Here is a 21,433-nt window from a genome sequence, read left to right on the forward strand (position 1 = left end):
CATAGCAAATTAGTGATGAAGTTGGGACTGGAATACAGGTCTGATGTCCAGCCCAGTGTATTCTCTCCCTCGTCCTCAGGGTTCCTAGATAGTCATAGATGTTCACAGCAGGAGGGAAGGGGTGGTGGAGGCGTACCGGAAAAAGCAGCCAGGCGCAAGGCTCTGGGAGCTGAATCATAGCTCCTTCGAGTCAGAAACGAGGCTGACGTGAGTATTTGTGCAGAATGACTGGCTCCTTTCGGACCTCCTAGGTCTGCGGCTCCGAGGACTAAAAACCCTACTGCATCTTGGGAGTTGGGGTCAGCCCCGGTGCATGGAGGGAAGCGTAGTCCTTTCCCTCCCCTGCCTTCCCAACTCACCCGCCTCGGAGGCCGCCTTCGCTTCATCTTTCCCAGCAAGCCCCGCGCGAGCGCCGGCTATTGATTGGCTGCGGCGCTAGCAGGAGGCTCTGCCGGCAGCAGTTATCCAAGGTTTCCGGTACGAGGGCAGAGCGGGCGAAGCCGTTGGGGCGTCGGCGGTGAGGTGCGTACTGCGTCGGCTAGGGGTACGAAGCGAGCAGAGGGTCTGTGGTCCCAGACGCTTCTGGCCGGTGCGAGGAATCGCGCGGATTCCGTGTTAGGGTTCGGGCCGGGGGGCAGGGCTGAGGCCTGTGCGCATGCGCGGGCGGTGCGCGCGCGGCTGGAGGGCGCGCGAGGCGTGGGAGGCTGCGCGCGGGGTGGGGGGGGGAGCGGCACGTGGGGCATGGGGGGCGGGGAGGGACCGGGAATCCAGCGTCCCGCCACGTCAGTCCCGGGCCCTGAACCTATCCCGCGCGCGGCCTGTGGTGAGGGGGTCGTGTTGTGCCGGGAAGTGGCTTCAGGAAAAAGGAGGCCTCTCCTCCTTCCCTCCTGGGCGCACCAGGCGCCCGTGACCGACCAGAAACTGGGAGAACCGCTGGCTCCCTCCGGGGAAGGCCGGCCGGTTTGTTTCAAGAAGCTTTGCGCGCCCGGTGTTGGGATTTCTGATCCAGGCTGCGAAGAATTTTAAAGTCTGGAAAATAGCAAGTGTGTTTGTTTCTATAGGATCTGCTCCTAACCTAACATTGCAAACCACAATGAAGAACCAAGACAAAAAGAATGGGTCTGCCAAGCAATCAGGCAGCACTTCCAACCCAAAAAACACCCCGGGGCAACCGGAAGCTGGACCCGAGGGAGCCCAGGGGCGGCCCAGCCAGTCGGCTCCTGCAACAGAAGCTGAAGGTTCCACCATCCAGGCTCCAGGGAAGGCTGAGGGTGTGTGCCAGCTCTGCTTTTCCAGCGGGCAGGGGGAGGAGTTTGTGGTGCGCCGGTCCAGCTTCTGGAGTTAGAGGCCAAGGCCACTGTTTACCCAGCAAGGAGGAAATGTAGAATGAGAGGAGGACAGCGCTGAGTCTGTGCAGTCCCCACCGGCTGCTGGGGAGTTGATAGAGGCTCCCACTCTAAGCACAGGGACAGAACTCTCTTGAGAGAAGGCTCTGACAGGATCAAGTCAGGTTGGCAGTCAAATGAGACACCCAACCAGCAAATCCATGTTACAAACACGTCGTTCACCAGTGGGTAACTGCTGTTTATATTTGAGGCATTTCTGGGACGTTTTTTTCCCCCCACCAGAGAAGGAAGAATTTATTACTTGCAGCAAGTAAGGAGAACGCTTGCTTTCCCAAAGCAGTGTCTCCTCTGGAACTTTTTTTTTTTTGGCGGCACCAGCAGCTTGCGGGATCCTAGTTCCCCAACCAGGAACTCATGCCTCCTGCAATGGAAGCATGGAGTCCTAACCACTGGACCGCCAGGGAATTCCCTGAAACTTTTTTAATGGCAAGAGGTGACATTGGCTGGGAGGAGGAGGGGATGGACTGGATGTAGAGTTCCTGCTACATGGTGCCTCCCCTGTGTGTTGGATGGTCTACTTACTTGATTTCTTTTATACTCACAACAAGCGTGGTTGGGCAGTAGTGAGAAATAGTTACATCGTTTTACAGGGAAAGAAACTGAGGCTTAGAGAAGTTAGACAACCCAAACCAGTACGTTTGGGCCTGAAAACTCCCAACCAGTGGCATAACATCTTATTTCTCTCTCTGCCCCTCACCCTCTCCTGCTGAAGGAGCACAAGCCAAAACTGCTCAGTCTGGGACCCTCCGGGATGTCTCTGAGGAGCTGAGCCGCCAGTTGGAAGACATCCTCAGTACATACTGTGTTGACAACAATCAGGGGGGCCCAGGCGAGGATGGGGCACAGGGTGAGCCTGCTGAACCCGAAGATGCAGAGAAGTCCCGGACCTACGCCTCGAGGAATGGGGAGCCCGAGCCAGAGACCCCAGTAGTCAATGGTGAGAAAGAGACTTCCAAGGGGGAGCCGGGCACAGACGAGAGCCGGGCAAGTGACGAGGTCGTAGACCGAGACCACCGAAGGCCACAGGAGAAGAAGAAAGCCAAGGGTCTGGGTGAGCAGAGGGCAGCTACTTGTGAGGCTGGTGAGGGGAGGGAGTTTGGACCTGACATCCTGGGCTAGCCTGCTCTGCCAGGATTCAGAGGAAACCCTACTTCCAGAACTGTCGAACTACGTCGTTTAATCAAAGCCGGACAGTGGTGCCATAGACAGAGGTGTACAGGTTGTTCACCACACAAGGGTTTCTGGCCTTGGGAGCAAGCAGGAACCGAAGTCCAGCCTGCTCTCTTTGAGAGATGGGAAGCAGGAGTCTTGAGTAGGCAGTCCTGTGCCGGCCAGCACCGTTTCTAACTTGCTGTGTGACCTTGGGCAAGACCTTTCTCCTCTCTGGTCCTTAGTTTTCACTCCTCTGCACAGTAAGAGAATTGGACTAGACCGGGGTTGAAAATTCAAATAAGCCAAGCTAGCCAGAGGGCCCCATGAGACCAAGAGAATGCCTCCTTTATCCAAAAGCTTGACTGCCATCTGGTCCCGGTGAGTTGACAGCATGTAAGAACTGTAGCTGCCTTTTTTTTTTTTTTTTTTTTAGCCAGAAATCTAGAGTTACTATGTGAAATCTCTAGATTTTAATAGTTGGCAACTAATACGATAGGAGCCAAACAGAACCCATCTGTGGGTTGGATTTGGCCTGTGTGCCCATGATTTGCATTCTCTGCATTGATCTCTTAGAGCCTCCCGGGGTTGACACTTCAGGAGCCTGGCACAGTGCTATGTATGGTGGCCCTCTCTTTGACTCAGGCACAGGCATGGGGGAGTCACTTGGGTGGGGATGGAGGGTTAGTGTGTGTCAGAGAATCAAAGGTGGTATCATCCCCACGTCTTAGTCGCTACTCTCCCACCCTCTACCTGTTGTCCTAATTTAAAGGGTTTTTTTTTTAGTTATTTTAATCTTAGGATCAAATATTGAAAGGTATATTTATTAATTGGGGAGGATAGTCATTTTAAAGTGCACTCTTGGCTGCCTCTGTTGACTGGAGTGCAGTGTTCTTAAGGAGACCTGTTTCTTTTGCATCCTTCCTCTTTCAGAAGGGCCTTCCTTGCATTGAAACAGCACTGACTTCGCAGGTGGGACACCTTTCTTTCACCTGTAGGTAGAGTAGGCAGTTTTCTTTCTCCCACTCGTGGTGCTCACCACGGGGATTTGACAGAGACTCAGTCATTCGTTTAATTAGTATTTATTGAGCATGTCCTCTGTGATGGGTACTGGAGAACAGGGGAGGGCTACCTCAAGGCAGAAGAGTGGGCCCAGACCTGAAGGGGGGCCCCCAGAGAAGGGGGTACATGCCTTTGCTCCCTGTGCTTTGCAGGAAAGGAGATCACGTTACTGATGCAGACGTTGAACACACTGAGTACCCCAGAGGAGAAGCTCGCGGCTCTGTGCAAGAAGTATGCTGAGCTGGTCAGTTCTCCCCCTTCTCCTCGTACCCTCCCTGCCCTGGGAGGTCAGCACATTTTTTTTTTATAAATTTATTTATTTATTTATTTATTATTTATTTTTGGCTGCATTGGGTCTTTGTTGCTGCGTGCGGCTTTCTGTAGTTGCGGCGAGCGAGGGCTACTCTTCATTGCGGTGCGCAGGCTTCTCATTGCAGTGGCTTCTCTTGTTGCGGAGCTTGGGCTGTAGGTGTGCGGGCTTCAGTAGTTGTGGCACACGGGCTCAGTAGTTGTGGCTCGCAGGCTCAGTAGTTTTGGCACACGGGCTTAGTTGCTCCGTGGCATGTGGGATCTTCCCGGACCAGGGCTTGAACCCGTCTCCCCTGCATTGGCAGGCGGATTCTTAACCACTGCGCCACCAGGGAGGCCCAGCACATTTTTAATTACTCTGAGTCGCATTGTATTTCTCCTGTACAGTGCTGAATAGGCTCATGGGAGGGGACCTGAGCTGGGAGAGGACAGGGTCCGAGGAAGAGGTGAGGGTCTGTGAGGCCAGGGAGCCAGAAGGATTATCTGTCGATAATGAAAAGGCCAGCTTGATTCTAGGAATCATGTTGAGAGAAATGGTGAACGAGGGTCTGTTGCTGAGTATAAGGAGGGGGGTAGCAGGTGCGCTCATCTGAGGGCATGGGTGTCCCGAGAGTTCGGGGAATGTCATGGTCTGAGAGTCTAGCGAGCTTTGAATCTGGAGTCAAAGCTCAGAGAGAAACTGGCATCTGCTGGCTGTGCACCTCTGCTTGCCCTTAGCGTCCATTTCTATATCCTTGAGCTGGGGCCCTTGGGGTTATTGGGGACAGTGTGTGAAGCACCCTCATAGTGTCCAGCCTGAGCTGTGGTGGCTAGAGTCAGGTCAGCTCAGGAGACCCTGGGTCCCCACGGCGCTCTTACCTGCCATCCCCATCCCCATCCCCAGCTGGAGGAGCACCGGAACTCCCAGAAGCAGATGAAGCTCCTGCAGAAGAAGCAGAGCCAACTGGTGCAGGAGAAGGACCACCTGCGTGGCGAGCACAGCAAGGCTGTCCTGGCCCGCAGCAAGCTCGAGAGCCTGTGCCGAGAGCTGCAGCGCCACAACCGCTCCCTCAAGGTGGGCCAGCCGCTTTCCCTGACCTCACTTGTCTTTGGTGGCTTTCCCCCTAAAAGCAGCACAGGCTTTCAGCATAGAAAGAGACTTCCCCAATGATGCTGTACTTTAGAGAGCTACTTGTAACCACTTGACATGCACTTGTATTAGATGAGGTAAAGGCTAAGGTGCTGAAGGAACCTGGATGCAAGGCTTCAGGTTTCTCCATCCCATAGCAGTCCCAGGTGAGCAGCTGGAGGGCGGGGGCCCATCAGTCAGGAGTGCCGGGGCCTTTCTCCGACCTCTGCTTCTCCTAGGGTGGGGTCAGTCTGGTTAAGGCCTGGTCATTACTGTGATCTCCAGATAGCTTTTGTATACATATCCTTTATATTTCTTTAAAAATTTGCATCAGTAAATATAAGATATTTTGCAACTTGTTTTGCTCAATTGTATTTTATTTTTTAAAACATTATAAATTTAATATAAATGTGATGTAAGAGATACAGAGGTGACACAAGTCTAACAAATCAAAGGTAATTGTTGCCCACCCTCCTTACCCCGGTCACAGCAGAAACTAATGGGAAGTAAACCTACTTATATGTAAGTTTAAGTGCAGCCTTCTAACTTTCCTGTCTACATATAAAAGCTTACATAAAGTTTTTTTAATGAAATTATTATACATGTATTGTTTCATAGCCTATTCCATTTTCTCACTTTACACAATGCCTTATCTTTCTCTGTCAGTTTATATAAGCCTATCTTATTCTTTTTAACAGCGTCATTGTATGGATATATTGCATCTGATCAGTACCCTAGTTAATGTGTTTTGTGTCGTTTCCAATTTTTCACTGTTACATGTATAGAGCTACAGTGAAAATTCTTTTTTTTTTTTTTTTAAATTTATTTATTTATTTATTTTTGGCTGTGTTGGGTCTTCGTTGCTGTGTGCGGGCTTTCTCTAGTTGCAGCGAGCGGGGGCTACTCTTCCTTGCGGTGCACAGGCCTCTCATTGCGGTGGCTTCTCTTGCTGTGGAGCCCGGGCTCTAGGCACGCAGGCTTCATTAGTTGTGGCACGTGGGCTCAGTAGTTGTGGCTCACGGGCTCTAGAGCGCAGGCTCAGTAGTTGTGGCGCACGGGCTTAGTTGCTCTGTGGCATGTGGGATCTTCCCGGACCAGGGCTCGAACCCGTGTCCCCTGCATTGGCAGGCGGATTCTTAACCACTGTGCCACCAGGGAAGCCCGAAAATTCTTGTTATATATATCCCTGGCTAATTACATGGAATTTATCCATAGGATAAATCTTAGAAGTGAAATGTCTGGGTCGAAGAATATGCAAATTTTAATAGATGTTGCCAGATCGCCTTCCCACCAACAGTGTCTGAGTGCCTAATTCTGCGCAACCCTGCCAACCGTGGGAATTACTGAATTTTAACTACTTGGTCAGGGGAGGGGGTGTGGGTCAGAGATAGAAGCACATTAAACTGAGACTAATAGGTCTTCCAAATCCTATTCTGAGGCCTGGAAGAGTAGGCCTCAGGAAATCCTGATTTCTTTAGAAAGGCACTTACATGTATGCCTGCATTTTTCTAGGGAGTCTCTGGCTCGATGTCACCTGATATACAGAGGGGTCCATTAGGAACCCCCATTGCATGACATCTTGGATCCTGGCTACTCCTCACTTGGAGAGCAGGGAGGGCTTCTGGGAGAGAACATCCCTGAACTGGTGGGGGAGCCTTGTGAGTCTGGCCAGGGGACAGTGGATGATGGAGCTGGGGCTGACTTCTCTGCCCAGGAAGAAGGCGTGCAGCGGGCCCGGGAGGAGGAGGAGAAACGCAAGGAGGTGACCTCGCACTTCCAGGTGACTCTGAATGACATCCAGCTGCAGATGGAACAGCACAATGAGCGCAATTCCAAGCTGCGCCAGGAGAATGTGGAGCTGGCTGAGAGGCTCAAGAAGCTGATTGAGCAGTACGAGCTACGGGAGGAGGTGAGGGGTCGCCAGGGGACTGTGGGTTCTGGGTGGGTGCCAGTGCCAGGCAGCGTTTTCTAGGCTTCATCCCTTCACCCATTCTCCCTCCTTTCCTCGGGAGGGGAGTGATGTTGTACATCCTCATGTAGATGAGGGCTGAGGTGTTGAGAAGAGACTCGCCTGTGGCCACACAATCATGGGTCCACAGCGCCTCGTCCTAAACGGTAGGGCCAGGTGTCTTTTGGAATTAGAACCGTCCACGTTTTAGACTAGAGTTATGTTCATGGACTGGGTATTACGTAGCGCCCCCAGCAGGGCCTTGTGGCAGCACCCCCAAATCAGACACGTTAATGCTTATGCAATTAAACTGAGTATTCTCGCCTAGGTTTATAATTAACCTTACAATGCTTATTAGCCTTACAAGTTTATCTGCTTGCTTAGGGCAATTTCAGTTTTCAGAGTATTTTAGAATTTGAGGAGCTGGAACTGTGTTCAGTGATCGACTCTAGGGGCTGTGTCCTCTGGTTACTTGCTGCTCTGCTGCCCCTGCCACCTGAAAGGGCAGGATATCACTCCCTTGGCTGGTGTTGGTTGCTGCCCCAGGCGCTCAGATCCCTCTCTTTGGGTCCCCACACGCCAGTCACTTGGTGTTCTGGGCTTCTATTTCTTTGTTGTGAACAGGGAGATTGGCAGCTACCTTACAGGGCTGGACCAGGCCCCTTCCTAGACCCTGGGGTGTGGTGGTGGGTGGGATGGGCAAGACGCTGCCCTCTTGGGCTCACCGTCCAGTGTAGTGATCCTGTGTGCAGGGCCTGGAGGGGCCTTCCCCAACCCACCTCTTCTGCTGTGCTTCATCCTCTGGGATGAAGGCTGGTTTGAGAGGAGTTGGTTTGGTTCTTGTCCCTCAGCGCTGAGAGACATGGAGGCTTCCTGAGCCACCAGAGTGAGGCACCTACTTCAAGAAGCTGAGGCCCCTCTTCCTCTTCCCTCTCCTTTCCCCCTGGTTCTCCCTGTGGGACTGGAGGTGCACCCCATCCCCAGTCAGATTCAGGCACTCCCATCCTGCCCCACAAGCCTCCTGACCGTAGATCACAGGTGACTGAAATTCATCGTGTCTCAAACTAGACGTGTCTCGAAGCCACCTTCTCTTCCCCCATCCAAAAAATACATCCCATTCTCCACCTCCCTGTTTTCAATTGCTTTGACCTTTGAAGTAGCACTCACGTTCATCACCTTCTCTCCGTCACTGTTTTGTCACCTGGTCTCAGTTCCCGGGGCTCCTCCAGCAGTCAGGACAGCCATTCCTTGGGATCCACACATCTAATCTTCACCTACAGATACAGCAGATTTCTGCCAACTGAACTAAGCTGTTACGTTGGTAGAGATGTCGTGTTTGCCCTTTCTTCTCATTTACAAGGGAGTTGGGCTCCAGAAGTAAGGGTTCTCAGTCCAATGGAGTACATAATCTTTCTTAAGGCTAGAGATTTGAGTGTATTTATTACTTGGCTTCCTGGGAGCTGATCTCATCCTTAAACCCCTGTGCTCACTCTGGACTGACTCAATGGGAAAGACACAAGGTGAGGTTGGGCAGTAGACCTTCCAGGGCCTTGGGGCCCACATCCTATGGGACACGTGGGAGTCCAGCATGTCAGACTGAGGTGGCAGGCTGGCAGTGCCCTGGTCTCTGCACATGGGGCATCCCTGCAGCCACTGGGCCTCCCTGAGAAAGGGAGCTCCTGACAGATGGACCCCTCCCATGATGCTTTCCTGCAGCACATTGACAAAGTCTTCAAACACAAGGACCTACAGCAGCAGCTGGTGGACGCCAAGCTCCAGCAGGCCCAGGAGATGCTGAAGGAGGCAGAGGAGAGGCACCAGCGGGAGAAGGATTTTGTGAGGCTCAGGCCCCAGGGGTGGGGGGCTGGGAGGAGGCAGGTTGGGTTCTGGCTCAGCTTATAATCAAGTTTGTACGGGAGAGGTTGCGGTCTGGTCAGACCAGGGCACTGCTTCCTCAGACACCAGTCTGAGAGCAGGAAGCCTCGATGGGTTATGGTGCGTGTGGCGAAGAAAATCCAGATGTAGCCTCTGGGGGCTTCTGATGGGATCTGGGGTCCTGTCTCGGAACTAGCTCCTCAAAGAGGCTGTGGAGTCCCAGAGGATGTGCGAGCTGATGAAGCAGCAGGAGACCCACCTGAAACAGCAGGTGAGACTGTGTAGCCTCCCCCTATGCCTTCGTGGTCCCCACGCTGAGCCCCATCCTGTGGGGAGGGAAATGGAACCCTCATTCTAGGACCACCTTGACTCCTGTGTGACCTTCCTAAGCCTTTGTTGTCTCTGGACCCGCCCAGCACCTGTGTGGTGGTGACCAGGTGGCTAGGTGAGCTCGAAGTACTCAGCTCCTAGTCAGAATTGTTGTGATGCTTTTGAGGAGGTGGGGACGGAATGGGTGATTTCAATTACATAAGTTAGACTTCATTCTGGAAGAAAAGTTTGAAAACAAACGTAAAAGAAAATACAAGTCACCCCCATATCCTACTTTTTAGTCTTAACATTTTAGATTATATCCTTCCAAATATATGGTTTTTGTTTTGTTTTAAAGAAAACTGGTATCTCAGCAGAGTTGGGTCAAAGGGCCAAGGGTGAGTGTGAGTGTGTTGACCAGAAGTGCCCGCCAGAGAAACCCAGTCTTACTTGTGGGCTTCTTTCTCACCCAGCTTGCCCTGTACACAGAGAAGTTTGAAGAGTTCCAGAACACTCTTTCCAAAAGCAGTGAGGTGTTCACCACATTCAAACAGGAGATGGAAAAGGTAACAGTGGTCCAGACTGGGTGTGGCTGCAGGGGCATAAGCAGCTTCATTCAGAGTTGAACACTGGGCCTGCCTTCAGGAAGCCCCCTCCCTGGAGTGCTTCACGGGGTGCTGTTTACAGTAATAGTATGATTGAGACCATAAGTAGGGTCTGGGTGGGCTGTATTTAACTGGAGACACCCTGGGGTGGCACAGAAGGCACTGACCGCGCCCAGTAATACCTTGCCCCCTTGGGATCGTTCCCCACTTTGGAGACACAGATGCACAGACAGCCTGGCCCCCTGACCATTTCCTTTTATGTGTCACATAACCCAGATGACTAAGAAGATCAAGAAGCTGGAAAAAGAAACCACCATGTACCGGTCCCGGTGGGAGAGCAGCAACAAGGCCTTGCTTGAGATGGCCGAGGAGGTGCGCTGAGTGTGACCTGCATCTGGGGTGGGGGTGTGCGGCTGTTGAGTACTGGGCCCTCTCCTGTACGTTCTACTGAGAAGTGATGCAGCTGCCATGAGGTGGAGCTGGGATTCACGTACACGTCCATCCAAGTCCAAAGGCACTGTCGGCTGTCTCCCCAAGGGAGGTGGTGAGCTTAGTGATAGGTCTGTAGGGGAAGCAAAGAGAGCAGATGGAAGAAAGGAGGAAAGGAGCAGAAAAAACAAGGGGTGCCAGTGATGCGCATAGCTTGCATGCAGATGCAGAGCTGCCCAGATAATTTGATTTTGTGGCTTGAGATGCAGGAGGAGAAAATAACTAATTGATGGAGAGGCTGCTGTGTGCCAGACCCTGCTGAGTGTTTAGATGTGCCAGTTCACTGAGCTCTCTTGAGACCTGTGAGGGTGACATTAGTAGTCCAGTTTAACAGATAAGGCAGTAGGCTCAAAAGCCAAGTACTTTGCTAAGGCCATCTGGTGGATAAACAGAGGAATCCATTGTCTCCAAGCCATGCCCCTTCTCTACACCACACTGCCCCCAACCGACAGCCAAGTCTCAGCATAAACCAGGGCTGTTTACTTGAAAGGGGCCAGCTTTTTTACTCTGGTCGGTGCCCAGCGTTGTTAAAGTGTGAATGTTTTCTACCAAGTGGCAGTGTTGGGTGGGGCGTTGATGACATGGAACTGAAGGCCCTATTTCTCTCCCTAGAAAACACTCCGGGACAAAGAGCTGGAGGGCCTGCAGGTGAAAATACAGCGGCTGGAGAAGCTGTGTCGGGCACTGCAGTCAGAGCGCAATGACCTGAACAAGAGGGTGCAGGACCTAAGTGCTGGAGGCCAGGCTCCCCTCACTGACAGCGGCCCTGAGCGAAGGCCAGAGGCTGCCAATACCTCCAAGGAACAGGGTGGCGAGGGGCCCAGGGTCCAAGCACCTAGCTCCCCAAGGGTCACAGAAGCTCCTTGCTGCCCTGGAGCACCGAGCATGGAAGCATCAGGCCAAACGGGGCCCCAGGAACCCGCCTCCATCACTGCCTAGGGAGCTGGGAAGGGAGCGAGCAGCCCAGCCAGGCCTGGCCCACATGAGGCTCCCGCCGCTGAGGCCCAGGGTGCTGTGACCTGGCTGGCATCTGACTCTTTGCAGTTTTGGATTTTGTGGGTCAGTTTTACGTACATATGGCATATGTGCAAGGCCTCATACATTTATATCTGTAAGTGTAAAACGGGCTTGCATCGGAGGTGGGGGTGTGTACAGATGAAGTCAGTGGCTCTTCTGTGAGCTGAAGAGTCTTAAAGCGGAGTTGTCGTCTGTGGCTGCCGTCACAGTAAGCTGGCAGGAGAAGTGATTTGAGCGTTTCCCTGCCCAATTTGAGGCTCAGCCCCTCCCTCCCTGCTACCTTCAGGGCTCATGACAGGTGACACGCCCAGGCCATGACTATGTTCTCCTGTTAGCGGGACTTGGGCAGCTCTGGCTCTCCTAGCTCTCCTGGAAACTCCTTTGCTTCTCTTAAGCTGGAAAAGGGGTTGCCAGGCAGAGCATTGACAAGGCACTCAGAGCCAGCGATCAGACTGCTTCCCTGCCTAGGACAAGGGACCTGGAGCATGTTCTGTGCGGGATGATGTGCTGGTAGGGAGCCCCTCAGCTTCCCCTGCGCTCCGGTAGTGCCAGGACCAGGCCAATGATGCTTCGCAGTAGCCTTATCATTCACAGGTGCCTCTCTAGCCTGCACAAATGATTGACAAGAGATCACCAAAAGGATTCTTTCTGAAGGTTTTTGGGTTTTGTTCTGTTTCCTTTGTTTTTGTTTTGGTTTTGCACATGACAGTGTTTTGAGGATCTTCTGAGGAAGAAGGGGTGCTATGGTGGTGGTGCCTGGGTCCCTGGCCTCCAGTGCCCCACCCCCCTCACCACCCCACCTGGCACCTTTGCCATGTTGGTGCTCAGGTTTCCTGCTTGATGAAGTCAGATTGTTTGTTTATAGTAAGAGAAAGGAAAGGGCTTCTGATGGCTTTGTCACAAGCTTACAATCCTGGGAGGCCACTGCTGATGCCACCACCACTGTCTCCATGCAGCAGTTGCTGGGCCCCGGGTCCAACTGTCCCTTTGGCTTCATGAGTCTGTTTCTGCTTCCTGCACCCACACCACCAATGTGCATTCTTTTGAGGTTTGCCGTGATTCTGTTGCCCAAGTAGTAAGAGCTGTGATATGTCCCCCTTGGCATCCCACTTCTTCCTGTGTGGGAGCCCCCAGCTCTTGTCTGACAGCTAATGGATAAGAATGAGACTCAGCCATTGACTGAGCCCCAGAAGTCCACAGAATGGCTGCAGATAGTTGTGTCTGTTTTTTTCTCTACCCCCACTCCCACCCCTCATACATGCTACTCTATACTCTGAAAGTCCTGCTGGTGGCAAACTTGCCAGTGTATTAGTCTTTGTACAGAACAATGTTCTGGAACAGCAGAATGAGTCTTGGGTCAGGAAGCAGGGCTATGCTGCGTTTGGGGTCCTATAACCCCATCTCCAGCTGGGCCTCAGCTTCAGTGTAGCTGAGGGAGCCACAGACCAAGATGGATCGGAGGGTTGAGTTTTTGCTTCTTGCTGTATTTCCTTGAAGTTAATTCATTATCTTATAAGTCCCTTCATCTTCCACAAATAGCCCGCTCTTTTCAGCCCTTAACTTAAATCCCTCGGATAATTAGGTTCATGAAGAGTGTTAAGTACTCCTGAATTATGTTAGGACTCAGACCAGAGATGGCAAATGAGTGGCACAGCATTTCCCCTCTTCCCCCCGTGGTAGGTACCACTAATCTGCTTTGGAGTATTTCCTGCTAAATCCCTGGTATATCCTCATTTCTCAAGATTCCCCCAGCAACCAGTATAAGTGTTGAGACCTATTTGCCGTACCTGGCTGAGATACTATGCTGAGGAACATAAGAGCTGCCAACCCCATACGGGGTTTGCTGGGCTAAGGAAGTACAGGGAAGAGATGGAAGTTTCTGCCTGCCCCCTTCAAAATGAGCAGGAAGGCCTGCAGTGACCCACATGATTGCCTGCCCCACTTCAGCTACCTCTTAAAGCCCATAGTGTTGGTGGGGAGGGGACTGTTGGAGCCCAGTGTGGTGTGGGAAATTATAGCCCTCAGAAACCAAGTCTAGCTGCTGAGGATCTACAGTGAGCAAGGTGGCCCCAGCTGTGCAGGGTAGAACCTCTGCTCTCACCTCCAGCTGCCTGTCTCTAGGCATCCAGGCTAGGCTATAACTGGGGATCCCATTCTTCTTCCTGTCCATTGACCAAATCTTAACCGATCACTACAGCTGCTTTGCTTGCTCTGCTTTCCAAAGTCAGCCCAGGTTCCTTGGTGCTGCCCACACCGGCCAGGGTCCTGGGCCAGATGAAGAGGTGGCCTATCCATGAGTGAAGGACCAGTTCCTTCCTCCCTGGGGCAGGTCTCATGCCCATGACCTCAGTTTTAGGACCAAGAGCTGTGTTGGTTTCTTAGATTGCTAGCTTTTCCTCCAGGGGACCACAGCAGGTGAGGCTCTGCTGACAGCAATTTGTGCTCAGGGTCTTGTCCAGCTGAGAGCTTCACGTACACCAGATTCTGAGAGGTGTCAGCAGCACTTTTAAAAAATTTTGTTTTCCGTGAGGTTTTTGGACCATGGGCTGCGCTCAGGCACTTTCTATAAGAGAATGTTATGTCTGTAAAAATGGTTATTTCCCCTCCTCCACCCCCACCCTGGTGGCCCTTCAGAGGGCTGACCAAAAGGCCAGTGGAGCTGCCCTGGTGTTTGTGGGGGAGGGCCGAGGCCTGCTGAGTTGTTTCTCCAGCTGCTGCTCCAGCCCTCCCACCTTGCACAGCACAGAGGAGGTCATCCTAGGGACATCCAGGCACCCGCCTGGGGGAAGGGTGCTGCCTTCTGTCCCTGCAACTGCTTCCCTTATGGCCCAACCTGGCTGTCCAGATTTGTTTGAAGCTGTGCTGACAGCTTTTTTTGTCTCCGTTTGGTATTCACAACAGCCAGGGACTTGATTTTGATGTATTTTAAAACCACATTAAATAAAGAGTCTGTTGCCTTAACTTTTTTCTCTCCTGACCTTTGTGGTCATTTGCTGCTTCTGGATCCATCCAGCCACACTAATGTGTCTACATCTGCTACAAAGTCTCTGGCTCTGCCTTCCAGCAGTCACCGCAGGCTCAGGACACTAGCAAATCCACTTCAGCTGCCTGAGTGGAGCCTTTGGCAAAGTTGGTGTGATGCTCATCATATATATATGATTTTTCTCAATCGAAAGTTCCCTGTCAAAAACAAAAAATTGTCCTTGTTCCCTGAGGGTTTACAGGCTAGTGAGAGGGAAAGGTGCTTTTAGATACAGAAAGGTTGGTTGTGCTATGGGAGCATGGGAGAGGTCCTGTTCCCTTCAGCAAGGGGATAGAATTGGATCCTGGAAGGGCCTTAGGACCCAAAGGGCAAGTGGAAGTTTGACATTTAGTGAGGAAGTGGTTGACTTAATGCAGGTGCACAGGAGGGTGGTGGGAGATGAGGCACGGGCCAAATCACCACGAGCCTGTGTGCCAGGTTAAGGAATTCAGGCTAGATCCAGGGGACACGGGGAACCGCATAAGTTGTTTAAATTGGAAATAGGTCGAGTCCATGAGGAAGGCAAAAAGCAAGGAGACCAGAGAGTTGGGCATAGGCCAATGGGGGCCCAAATTAAGATGAGGGGGGCTTCCCTGGTGGCGCAGTGGTTGAGAATCTGCCTGCTAATGCAGGGGACACGGGTTCGAGCCCTGGTCTGGGAAGATCCCACATGCCACGGAGCAGCTGGGCCCGTGAGCCACGACTACTGAGCCTGCGCATCTGGAGCCTGTGCCCCGCAAAAGGAGGGGCCGCGATAGTGAAAGGCCCGCGCACCGTGATGAAGAGCGGTCCCCGCACCGCGATGAAGAGTGGCCCCCACTTGCCGCAACTAGAGAAAGCCCTCGCACGAACCGAAGACCCAACACAGCCAAAAATAAATAAATAAATAAATAAAAGGAATTATTCTCATGGCCTGTCCAAATTAAAAAAAAAAAAAAAAAAAAAAGATGAGGGGACACTGTCATCACTGCCACTGGGGGCTGTCTGCCATGCATAGCATCCTTTTGGCACTGGCCCACCCAAGGGAATACACAGGAACCTCCAGGTTCCTTTGATTCCTTTCCTTGTCATTCCATGACAAGACCCAAACTGCACGTAGTCCTTAAGAATGGGCTGTTTCTAACTCCTGCTCACCCACCCCAAGGCTAGGTGTAAAAGTTGAGACTCCTTTAAGGGAGACATCCTACTGGTGGCCTCACCCAGCACCCTGTTCTCTGTCCTCCCTGGGCTGATCTGGCACAAAGGATTATATATGAATGCCCCCCAAATGGCAGAGACAAACTGTCTTTCCCTCCAGGCCTCCACAGGCAGATATGTCCACGCTGGCTGTGACAATCCCCACAAAACCTCTGCCCCTTCAGGCCAGGATCCTAACGGGTTGATATGTTTCTGTGCCGGCCACATGGGTTGGTTCCAGTTAAATATCCTTTGGAGGAGGTCCGGGGAGACTGCCACAATTCTTGGAGCTCCAGATGAAAGCAGCTCTGAGAATAACTTCACCCTAGAGGTGCTCCTGGACTCTCTGCCACTTTCCTGGAGGATACTTTGTGCCACTCTCTAGCAGCCCTGGTAGGGGAGGAGAGGGACTTCCCAGCTGTCCCCTCTGCCTACCTATGCAGACCCCTCCCTCAGACCCCTGGTTGTGGAAGTCCCAAAGTAATGTCTCCCCTTCTGGAGCAGTCTAGGTGTTGGAAGCATCTGGGAAAGAGCCCTGTTCAGGTGCCTTTGGAAAGAGTGCCCAGCCCTCTGGAACTCGGGGAGGCCCAGGCCCAGGGAAGCTCTGCTCCTGCCCAGTGGGAGGGGAAGGTAGGTAGGGTCACTGTGTGCTGGCCCCCGGGGCAGTCATCTGAGACTGCAGGGCAGCCTCCTGTTGCATCAGATGCTTCTCTGGGGACCTGAGCTGGGAGCCTCTGCCAGGTCTTTTGTTAGCTGCCCCATTGGTCTGGCCTCCTGGGCCGGCACCAGCAGCGCTGGGTCAGCCTCCCATTAGGCACGCAAGTTTCCCTCCTGGGGGTCGGTGTCAAGCGCTGGGTAATCACACTGGTTTTGCTCTGACCTGATGCTCCCCACACGTGTCCCCTAGGCCTGGGTGTGGGGAGAGGGTCCGTTTGGTCTTGTCATTTCATGAGTGACTGAATACAGCCCTCACCACCGACCAGCAAAGAGTGTCTGGGTGCTGTGGGGCAATGGTGTTAGACTACTGTTGGGACTTCTGTGGTGGTTCAGCGGCTCCCAGCGCGGGGGGGTCCCGGGTTTGATCTGTAATCAGGGAACTAGATCCCACATGACACAACTAGAGTTTGCATACCGCAACTGAAGATCCCGCATGTCGCAATGAAGACCGGGTGCAGCCAAATAAATAAATAAATAAATATATTTTAAAAAAAGACTATTGTTGACTTTCAGCAAAATGACTACCTTCCTTCAGGGTTGTTTATGAGGATTAAATGTACGTAAAATGCTTAATAGGGGACTGGGACTCACTTGAAAGATGGTTGTCTTCTCTTGCAGTTTCTTCCTGCTGCTGCTGCTTCTTGTGCTTCTTATATGCCATATATATATATATATATATATATATATATATATATATATATATATATATATATATATATATATATATATATATATATATATATATATATATATTCATTCATTCTCTACCCCTCCCCTCCTCCTCCCCTCCATTTCTGACAAAGCTGCCACCATTTGGTAAGGGACTGTAACTTCTCTCCAAAACTGATAGGAAAGTGAAAGGGTTTTTTTTAGATTGCCATCACACCCAATGTCATCACCTTAGCTCAGCTGGGGAGGTAAAGTCGAGTGAAAGGGACAGCTTAATAAATGTGGGGATGTTCCTCCCATCTGACTCCATCCCACTCTAAAAAAGGTCACTTTCTCTTTAAATGCAAATTACCTCCTGCGAGCTCAGCTTCCACCCTTTCCGTTCCCGAGTTGGAAGAGTGCTGCGGAGGGCGGAGGGAACCCCCCACGGAATTATCACTCCAGACCGCAAACCTCCAGGTCAGTTACCCACTTCGGGGGTGGGTGCAGAGGCGCAGTGACGCGGGTCTGATGCTCCATTTCGGATCCTGGCTCCCGAGCTGAGCGATCCATTTGGCACACGGCTTTGGAGATTGTGGGAAATAGATCCCAGGTCGCCCCCAGCCATTCCTGGGGAGCCGGGGCTCCCGCTGCAGTTTTTCTATCGAGTCCCTAATTGAACCAAGCCGCTGCTGGGCCAGGCATTTGACGCGCTCCTGTCTCCCCTCCACCACCGCCCTCCCACACCAGTGCCAGCCAGCCCGGTACCAATTTAAATGCTTATGCCCCCAGCGCCACCGCCATCCCAGAGTGCGGAGTCGGGCTTGGTGGTGGAAGCTGGGAGTAAGCAGCTTGAGGAAACCCCGTAAAGGGCCTTCAGACCTCCATCTGGGGGGGCCTCCGCGGACCTGGGGCTGAAGGGGCGGGGCCGGGCGGGAGATCCAGCGGTGCCAGCCTCGGGCGCAGCCTTTGTTGGAGGCCCAGGCTGCCTGCTACGTGCCCGACCACCCGGCGCTCTCTGGCTACAGCTGAAGCCAAGCGGGGACTTCCTGACTGGGGAGGGTGAAGCGGCTGGAAGTCTGTCCCAGGGAACTTCTGGGAGTCTCCTGGTGTTTGCCATTGGGGGTGGGGTGGAAGAGGAGGGATGCCAGTGCGGGGAAACCACACTGAGCCCTGCCAGCGTGCCACGGCTTCTGCCATTGCTGCCCATCCTCAGGGGGTTACTGCCTGACACTGGGGTCTTCCCAGGTGATCCCATCCGCATCTCTGTCACCTTCCATGCTGAGGTTTGTCAGCGTCTGTCCAGGCAGTTGATAAATACAATGGAACCTAGTTAAGACACTCCTAATCCTCAGCCGGGCTCCTGCCAGCTCACATCCACCCTGTCTCCCCCTGCATTTCCTCTGCCAACTCCGCCCCCTCAGCTACAGGGACAGGAAACCCCAGGAGCAGCAGCAGCAGGAAAAGAGTGTCTGGTCCAGCCCTTTAGGCAGGGCCTAGGTTTTCAGGCTAAAACTGGAAGGCAAGGAGGACCTGGGGTGGGCCACAGAAGGTCCTTCAAATACACATCTGTGACCCCAGCAGTAGGTACTGGCACCTGGCCTTGCCCATACTGGGCAGCTGAGAGGAGAGTTAGGAAGGTCTGGGGCCATCCTTTGCAGCTCTCAGGGATTGCTGGGTGGAGGGATGGCTTTGCCCCTCACTATCTCGTGGGACTGCCTCCCTCCCAGGGCCTGAGGCCTAGCCAGCATCCAATGGAGGACAAGAAGAAGAAAAGGAGTCCCAAGCCCTGCCTGACCCAGCCAGCCCAGCCCCCAGGCACACTACGCAGGGTCCCAGTGCCCACCAGCCACAGCGGCTCCTTGGCCCTGGGACTCCCTCATCTGCCATCCCCTAAGCAGCGGGCCAAGTTCAAGAGGTGGGTACAGAAGGGAAGCAGGGCAAGGAGGGAGGGACCCTAACTCTGGGCTGAGCCCTGTGGGCAGGAAGGTAAAGGGGGCCTTAGCCTACAGTTACTAAGCAGTAATTCATGCCTTCCCTGGGGCTCCTCCCACCCCCCACCCCGACTGGCCCCTGAGAACTCAGACCCAGTTCCTACTCTCAAGTGTGTTGGGAAAAGGCCAGGTGGGTCACTGGGATCACACAGTGTGATGATGCACCTCAGAGCAGGGAGTGAGCAAATTTCCAGGAAGTGAGTCAGAGAAGGCTGGTGGGCACACTGGAGAGGGAGAATGTTCTAAGCTGAGGGGCTTGCCTGGCAGAAGTATGGTAGAAAAATATTGCCTGGAAGGTTCCAGGAACCACAGGTGATTTGGTGGTCCTGGAGTGTCATGGGGTAGGAAATGGTGAGGGGATACTCGGGTGAACAATTTGAATTCTCCGGTTAATTTTTTTAATGATTGAAAATTTGCCTCCTACCCTATAGTGTCTGTGTTTGTTTCCACTACCCATGCATTCTTTCTCTGATTACTGTGTTTCCCTGTGCCTTTGGCACCACCTGCCTGAGAGGCATGTTTGGAGATGGCCAAGTGGAGGTAGCTGAAGCTCAGGGCTGGGGCAGGGATAGTAGGAGACGCAACTGGAGAGGCAGGGGGGCCAAGCTGGAAAGATCATTCAGTGTTATCCCGAGGGCAATGGAAAATTCAAAAAAAAGGTTTTTACAAACAAGAGGGGCAGAAAGATATTTTTGGAAGAGGTAAGATGGCTTTCATGGTAATAAGGGAGTAACTGTCCCCGAGTTCACTGAGGACCGCTGAGGACAAGTGATTCACCCAGGGTCACAGGAAGAATGAGTGAGGTGCTCGGACTGGAATCCAGGAGCCCCATTCCAGGCATGGTTCTGGATGTATCACTGGCAGAAAAAGACTTCTTTTGACCTCTCACCCTCACCCTTCTTCATCCACTCCCTTTCCTTTACCCATCCCGGTGCCCAGAACAGGGTGAAACATCCATTTACGTTGGTGGGTGGATAGAAGGGTGAATTAGTGCATAGACAAATGGCACAGAAGACCCAGGGTTACCTGGCTGCCACTCACCCTGTGACCATGGCCATGCCCACCCACCCAGGGTCGGCAAGGAGAAATGCCGCCCAGTGCTGGCAGGAGGTGGGGGTGGCTCTGCAGGCACCCCCCTGCAGCACTCGTTCCTGACCGAGGTGACCGACGTCTATGAGATGGAAGGCGGGCTGCTGAACCTGCTCAATGATTTCCACTCAGGCCGGCTGCAGGCCTTCGGTGAGTCCAGGGGGCGGGGCTTAGAGGGCATGTAGGTGGGGCTGGAGGGCTGGGTCTCTGGGGCGTGGCTGGGACCAGGGTCCCAAGCTTGCTCCCAGAGCTGACAGGTGCTGTCCAGGGAAAGAATGCTCCTTTGAGCAGTTGGAACACGTGCGGGAGATGCAGGAGAAGCTGGCCCGGCTGCACTTCAGCCTGGACGTGTGTGGAGAGGAGGAGGAGGAGGAGGAGGAGGAGGAGGACGGGGTCACTGAGGGGCTACCTGAGGAGCAGAAGAAGACGATGGCTGACCGCAACCTGGACCAGCTGCTCAGCAATGTGGGTCAGGGCTGGGTGCTTCAGTTCCTGGGGGCACCAGAGGGTGTGTGGAGGGGTACATGCTTCTAAGACCATTCCTGGCCCCTGGGTGAAAAGCTGGGGGGTGCATGGAGCCAAAAGCTCTGGGCCTCTCAACCCCCCACCAGAAGATGAACCCCAGAGCATCTGGAGTTTGACCTGGTGCCCCTCCTTACAAAAACTTCCCTTTCTCTCTCTGTTGACAGCTGGAAGATCTTAGTAATTCTATGTATCCTTTCTAGGGGACTTGACAGTGTGTGAGTGTGTGCACGCCTCCCAGAGATAAAATCAGCTTCGGCCTCCCCACCACCTTGCAGGAATCTTTACAGATAACCAACATCCTCACCCCTCTCAGTCCTACAGAATTAGCCACAAACTCCCCCTACCCAGGTAGAGGGTGCAGAAAGAATTCCCCAAATATTAGAAGAAAGGTGGTTGCAGGGAATATGTTTTACTTGCTTATCAAAATCTTTGCAAGTACTTTAGCTGACACCAATCCATGGCAAAGCTTGTCTGATGTCCTCCTATTCTTTCAGCACTGAACAATTCTTTTTACTGACTTAAATTATCTCCGCATCTAGTTCTATCAGAAGTAGTGCGGGTGCACGCTCCTGCATGATCTAAACCAAAAGCGAAGTGGGTAAGGCACCTAGCAAGAAGGACAGGCGAGGACTGCAACCCCAGACCACGGAGCACTCCAGAGTCCCTGGCCCCCGCCCCTTTGCGCAGTCGGGGAAACTGAGCCTGTGCAGGTTGGGAAAATAGGGCTGCAAGGACCCGGGTCCAGAGCATCACAATCCTTGACCGGCACAGACAGAAGCTGCACCTGGCTGAGAACGCCGAGCCTGAGGAGCCGTCAGCTGTGTAGGTGTCGGACCCAGGCTCAGACTGCCCCTTCTCATTCCCTTCAAACTGTGACTTTTTACGGACTCGATTGGGTGTTCCGCGGCCCCCCCAGGTGCTATGGGGGAGGGGGGCATTGGATGGAATTAAACCATAATGAAAGAAAGCGGCTCTGTGTCCTCCC

General features: G+C 53.0%; 2 protein-coding genes across 4 annotated transcripts; both read left to right on the forward strand.

Annotated features, from left to right (window-relative positions):
- Positions 1 to 374: 374 nt before the first annotated feature.
- TXLNA (taxilin alpha) lies at positions 375 to 14,238 on the forward strand. The gene is made up of 11 exons (XM_028163576.2): positions 375 to 522; positions 1,062 to 1,271; positions 2,119 to 2,457; positions 3,770 to 3,861; positions 4,810 to 4,980; positions 6,749 to 6,943; positions 8,699 to 8,818; positions 9,054 to 9,128; positions 9,640 to 9,732; positions 10,048 to 10,143; positions 10,873 to 14,238. Exons 2-11 carry the CDS (start codon positions 1,094 to 1,096, stop codon positions 11,197 to 11,199), a joined length of 1,686 nt encoding a protein of 561 aa, XP_028019377.2. The 5' UTR covers positions 375 to 522; positions 1,062 to 1,093; the 3' UTR covers positions 11,200 to 14,238.
- A 2,950-nt stretch (positions 14,239 to 17,188) lies between these two features.
- On the forward strand, positions 17,189 to 21,415 carry CCDC28B (coiled-coil domain containing 28B). 3 transcript variants are annotated; one of them, XM_007170598.3, is made up of 6 exons: positions 17,189 to 17,320; positions 18,571 to 18,758; positions 19,907 to 20,073; positions 20,192 to 20,388; positions 20,613 to 20,635; positions 21,220 to 21,415. In XM_007170598.3, exons 2-6 carry the CDS (start codon positions 18,595 to 18,597, stop codon positions 21,272 to 21,274), a joined length of 606 nt encoding a protein of 201 aa, XP_007170660.2. In that variant the 5' UTR covers positions 17,189 to 17,320; positions 18,571 to 18,594; the 3' UTR covers positions 21,275 to 21,415. The 3 variants fall into 3 exon arrangements, with proteins under 3 accessions (XP_007170660.2, XP_007170662.2, XP_057388949.1); XM_057532966.1 differs by lacking the exon at positions 17,189 to 17,320 and adding an exon at positions 17,979 to 18,427; XM_007170600.2 differs by lacking the exons at positions 20,613 to 20,635; positions 21,220 to 21,415 and adding an exon at positions 20,649 to 21,211.
- Positions 21,416 to 21,433: the final 18 nt, after the last annotated feature.

This window comes from Balaenoptera acutorostrata, chromosome 1 (genome assembly GCF_949987535.1).
Source record: "Balaenoptera acutorostrata chromosome 1, mBalAcu1.1, whole genome shotgun sequence".
NCBI lineage: Eukaryota > Metazoa > Chordata > Mammalia > Artiodactyla > Balaenopteridae > Balaenoptera > Balaenoptera acutorostrata.

Excerpts from the sequence above, each read along its gene's own strand:
- TXLNA (XM_028163576.2), top strand. The coding sequence starts at position 1,094 with ATGAAGAACCAAGACAAAAAGAATGGGTCTGCCAAGCAATCAGGCAGC. Across the intron at positions 9,129-9,639 it reads AGACCCACCTGAAACAGCAG|CTTGCCCTGTACACAGAGAA; the intron begins GTGAGACTGTGT and ends TTTCTCACCCAG. Across the intron at positions 10,144-10,872 it reads TGCTTGAGATGGCCGAGGAG|AAAACACTCCGGGACAAAGA; the intron begins GTGCGCTGAGTG and ends TTCTCTCCCTAG.
- CCDC28B (XM_007170598.3), top strand. The coding sequence starts at position 18,595 with ATGGAGGACAAGAAGAAGAAAAGGAGTCCCAAGCCCTGCCTGACCCAG. Across the intron at positions 18,759-19,906 it reads CAGCGGGCCAAGTTCAAGAG|GGTCGGCAAGGAGAAATGCC; the intron begins GTGGGTACAGAA and ends CCACCCACCCAG. Across the intron at positions 20,636-21,219 it reads GAAGATCTTAGTAATTCTAT|ACAGAAGCTGCACCTGGCTG; the intron begins GTATCCTTTCTA and ends TGACCGGCACAG.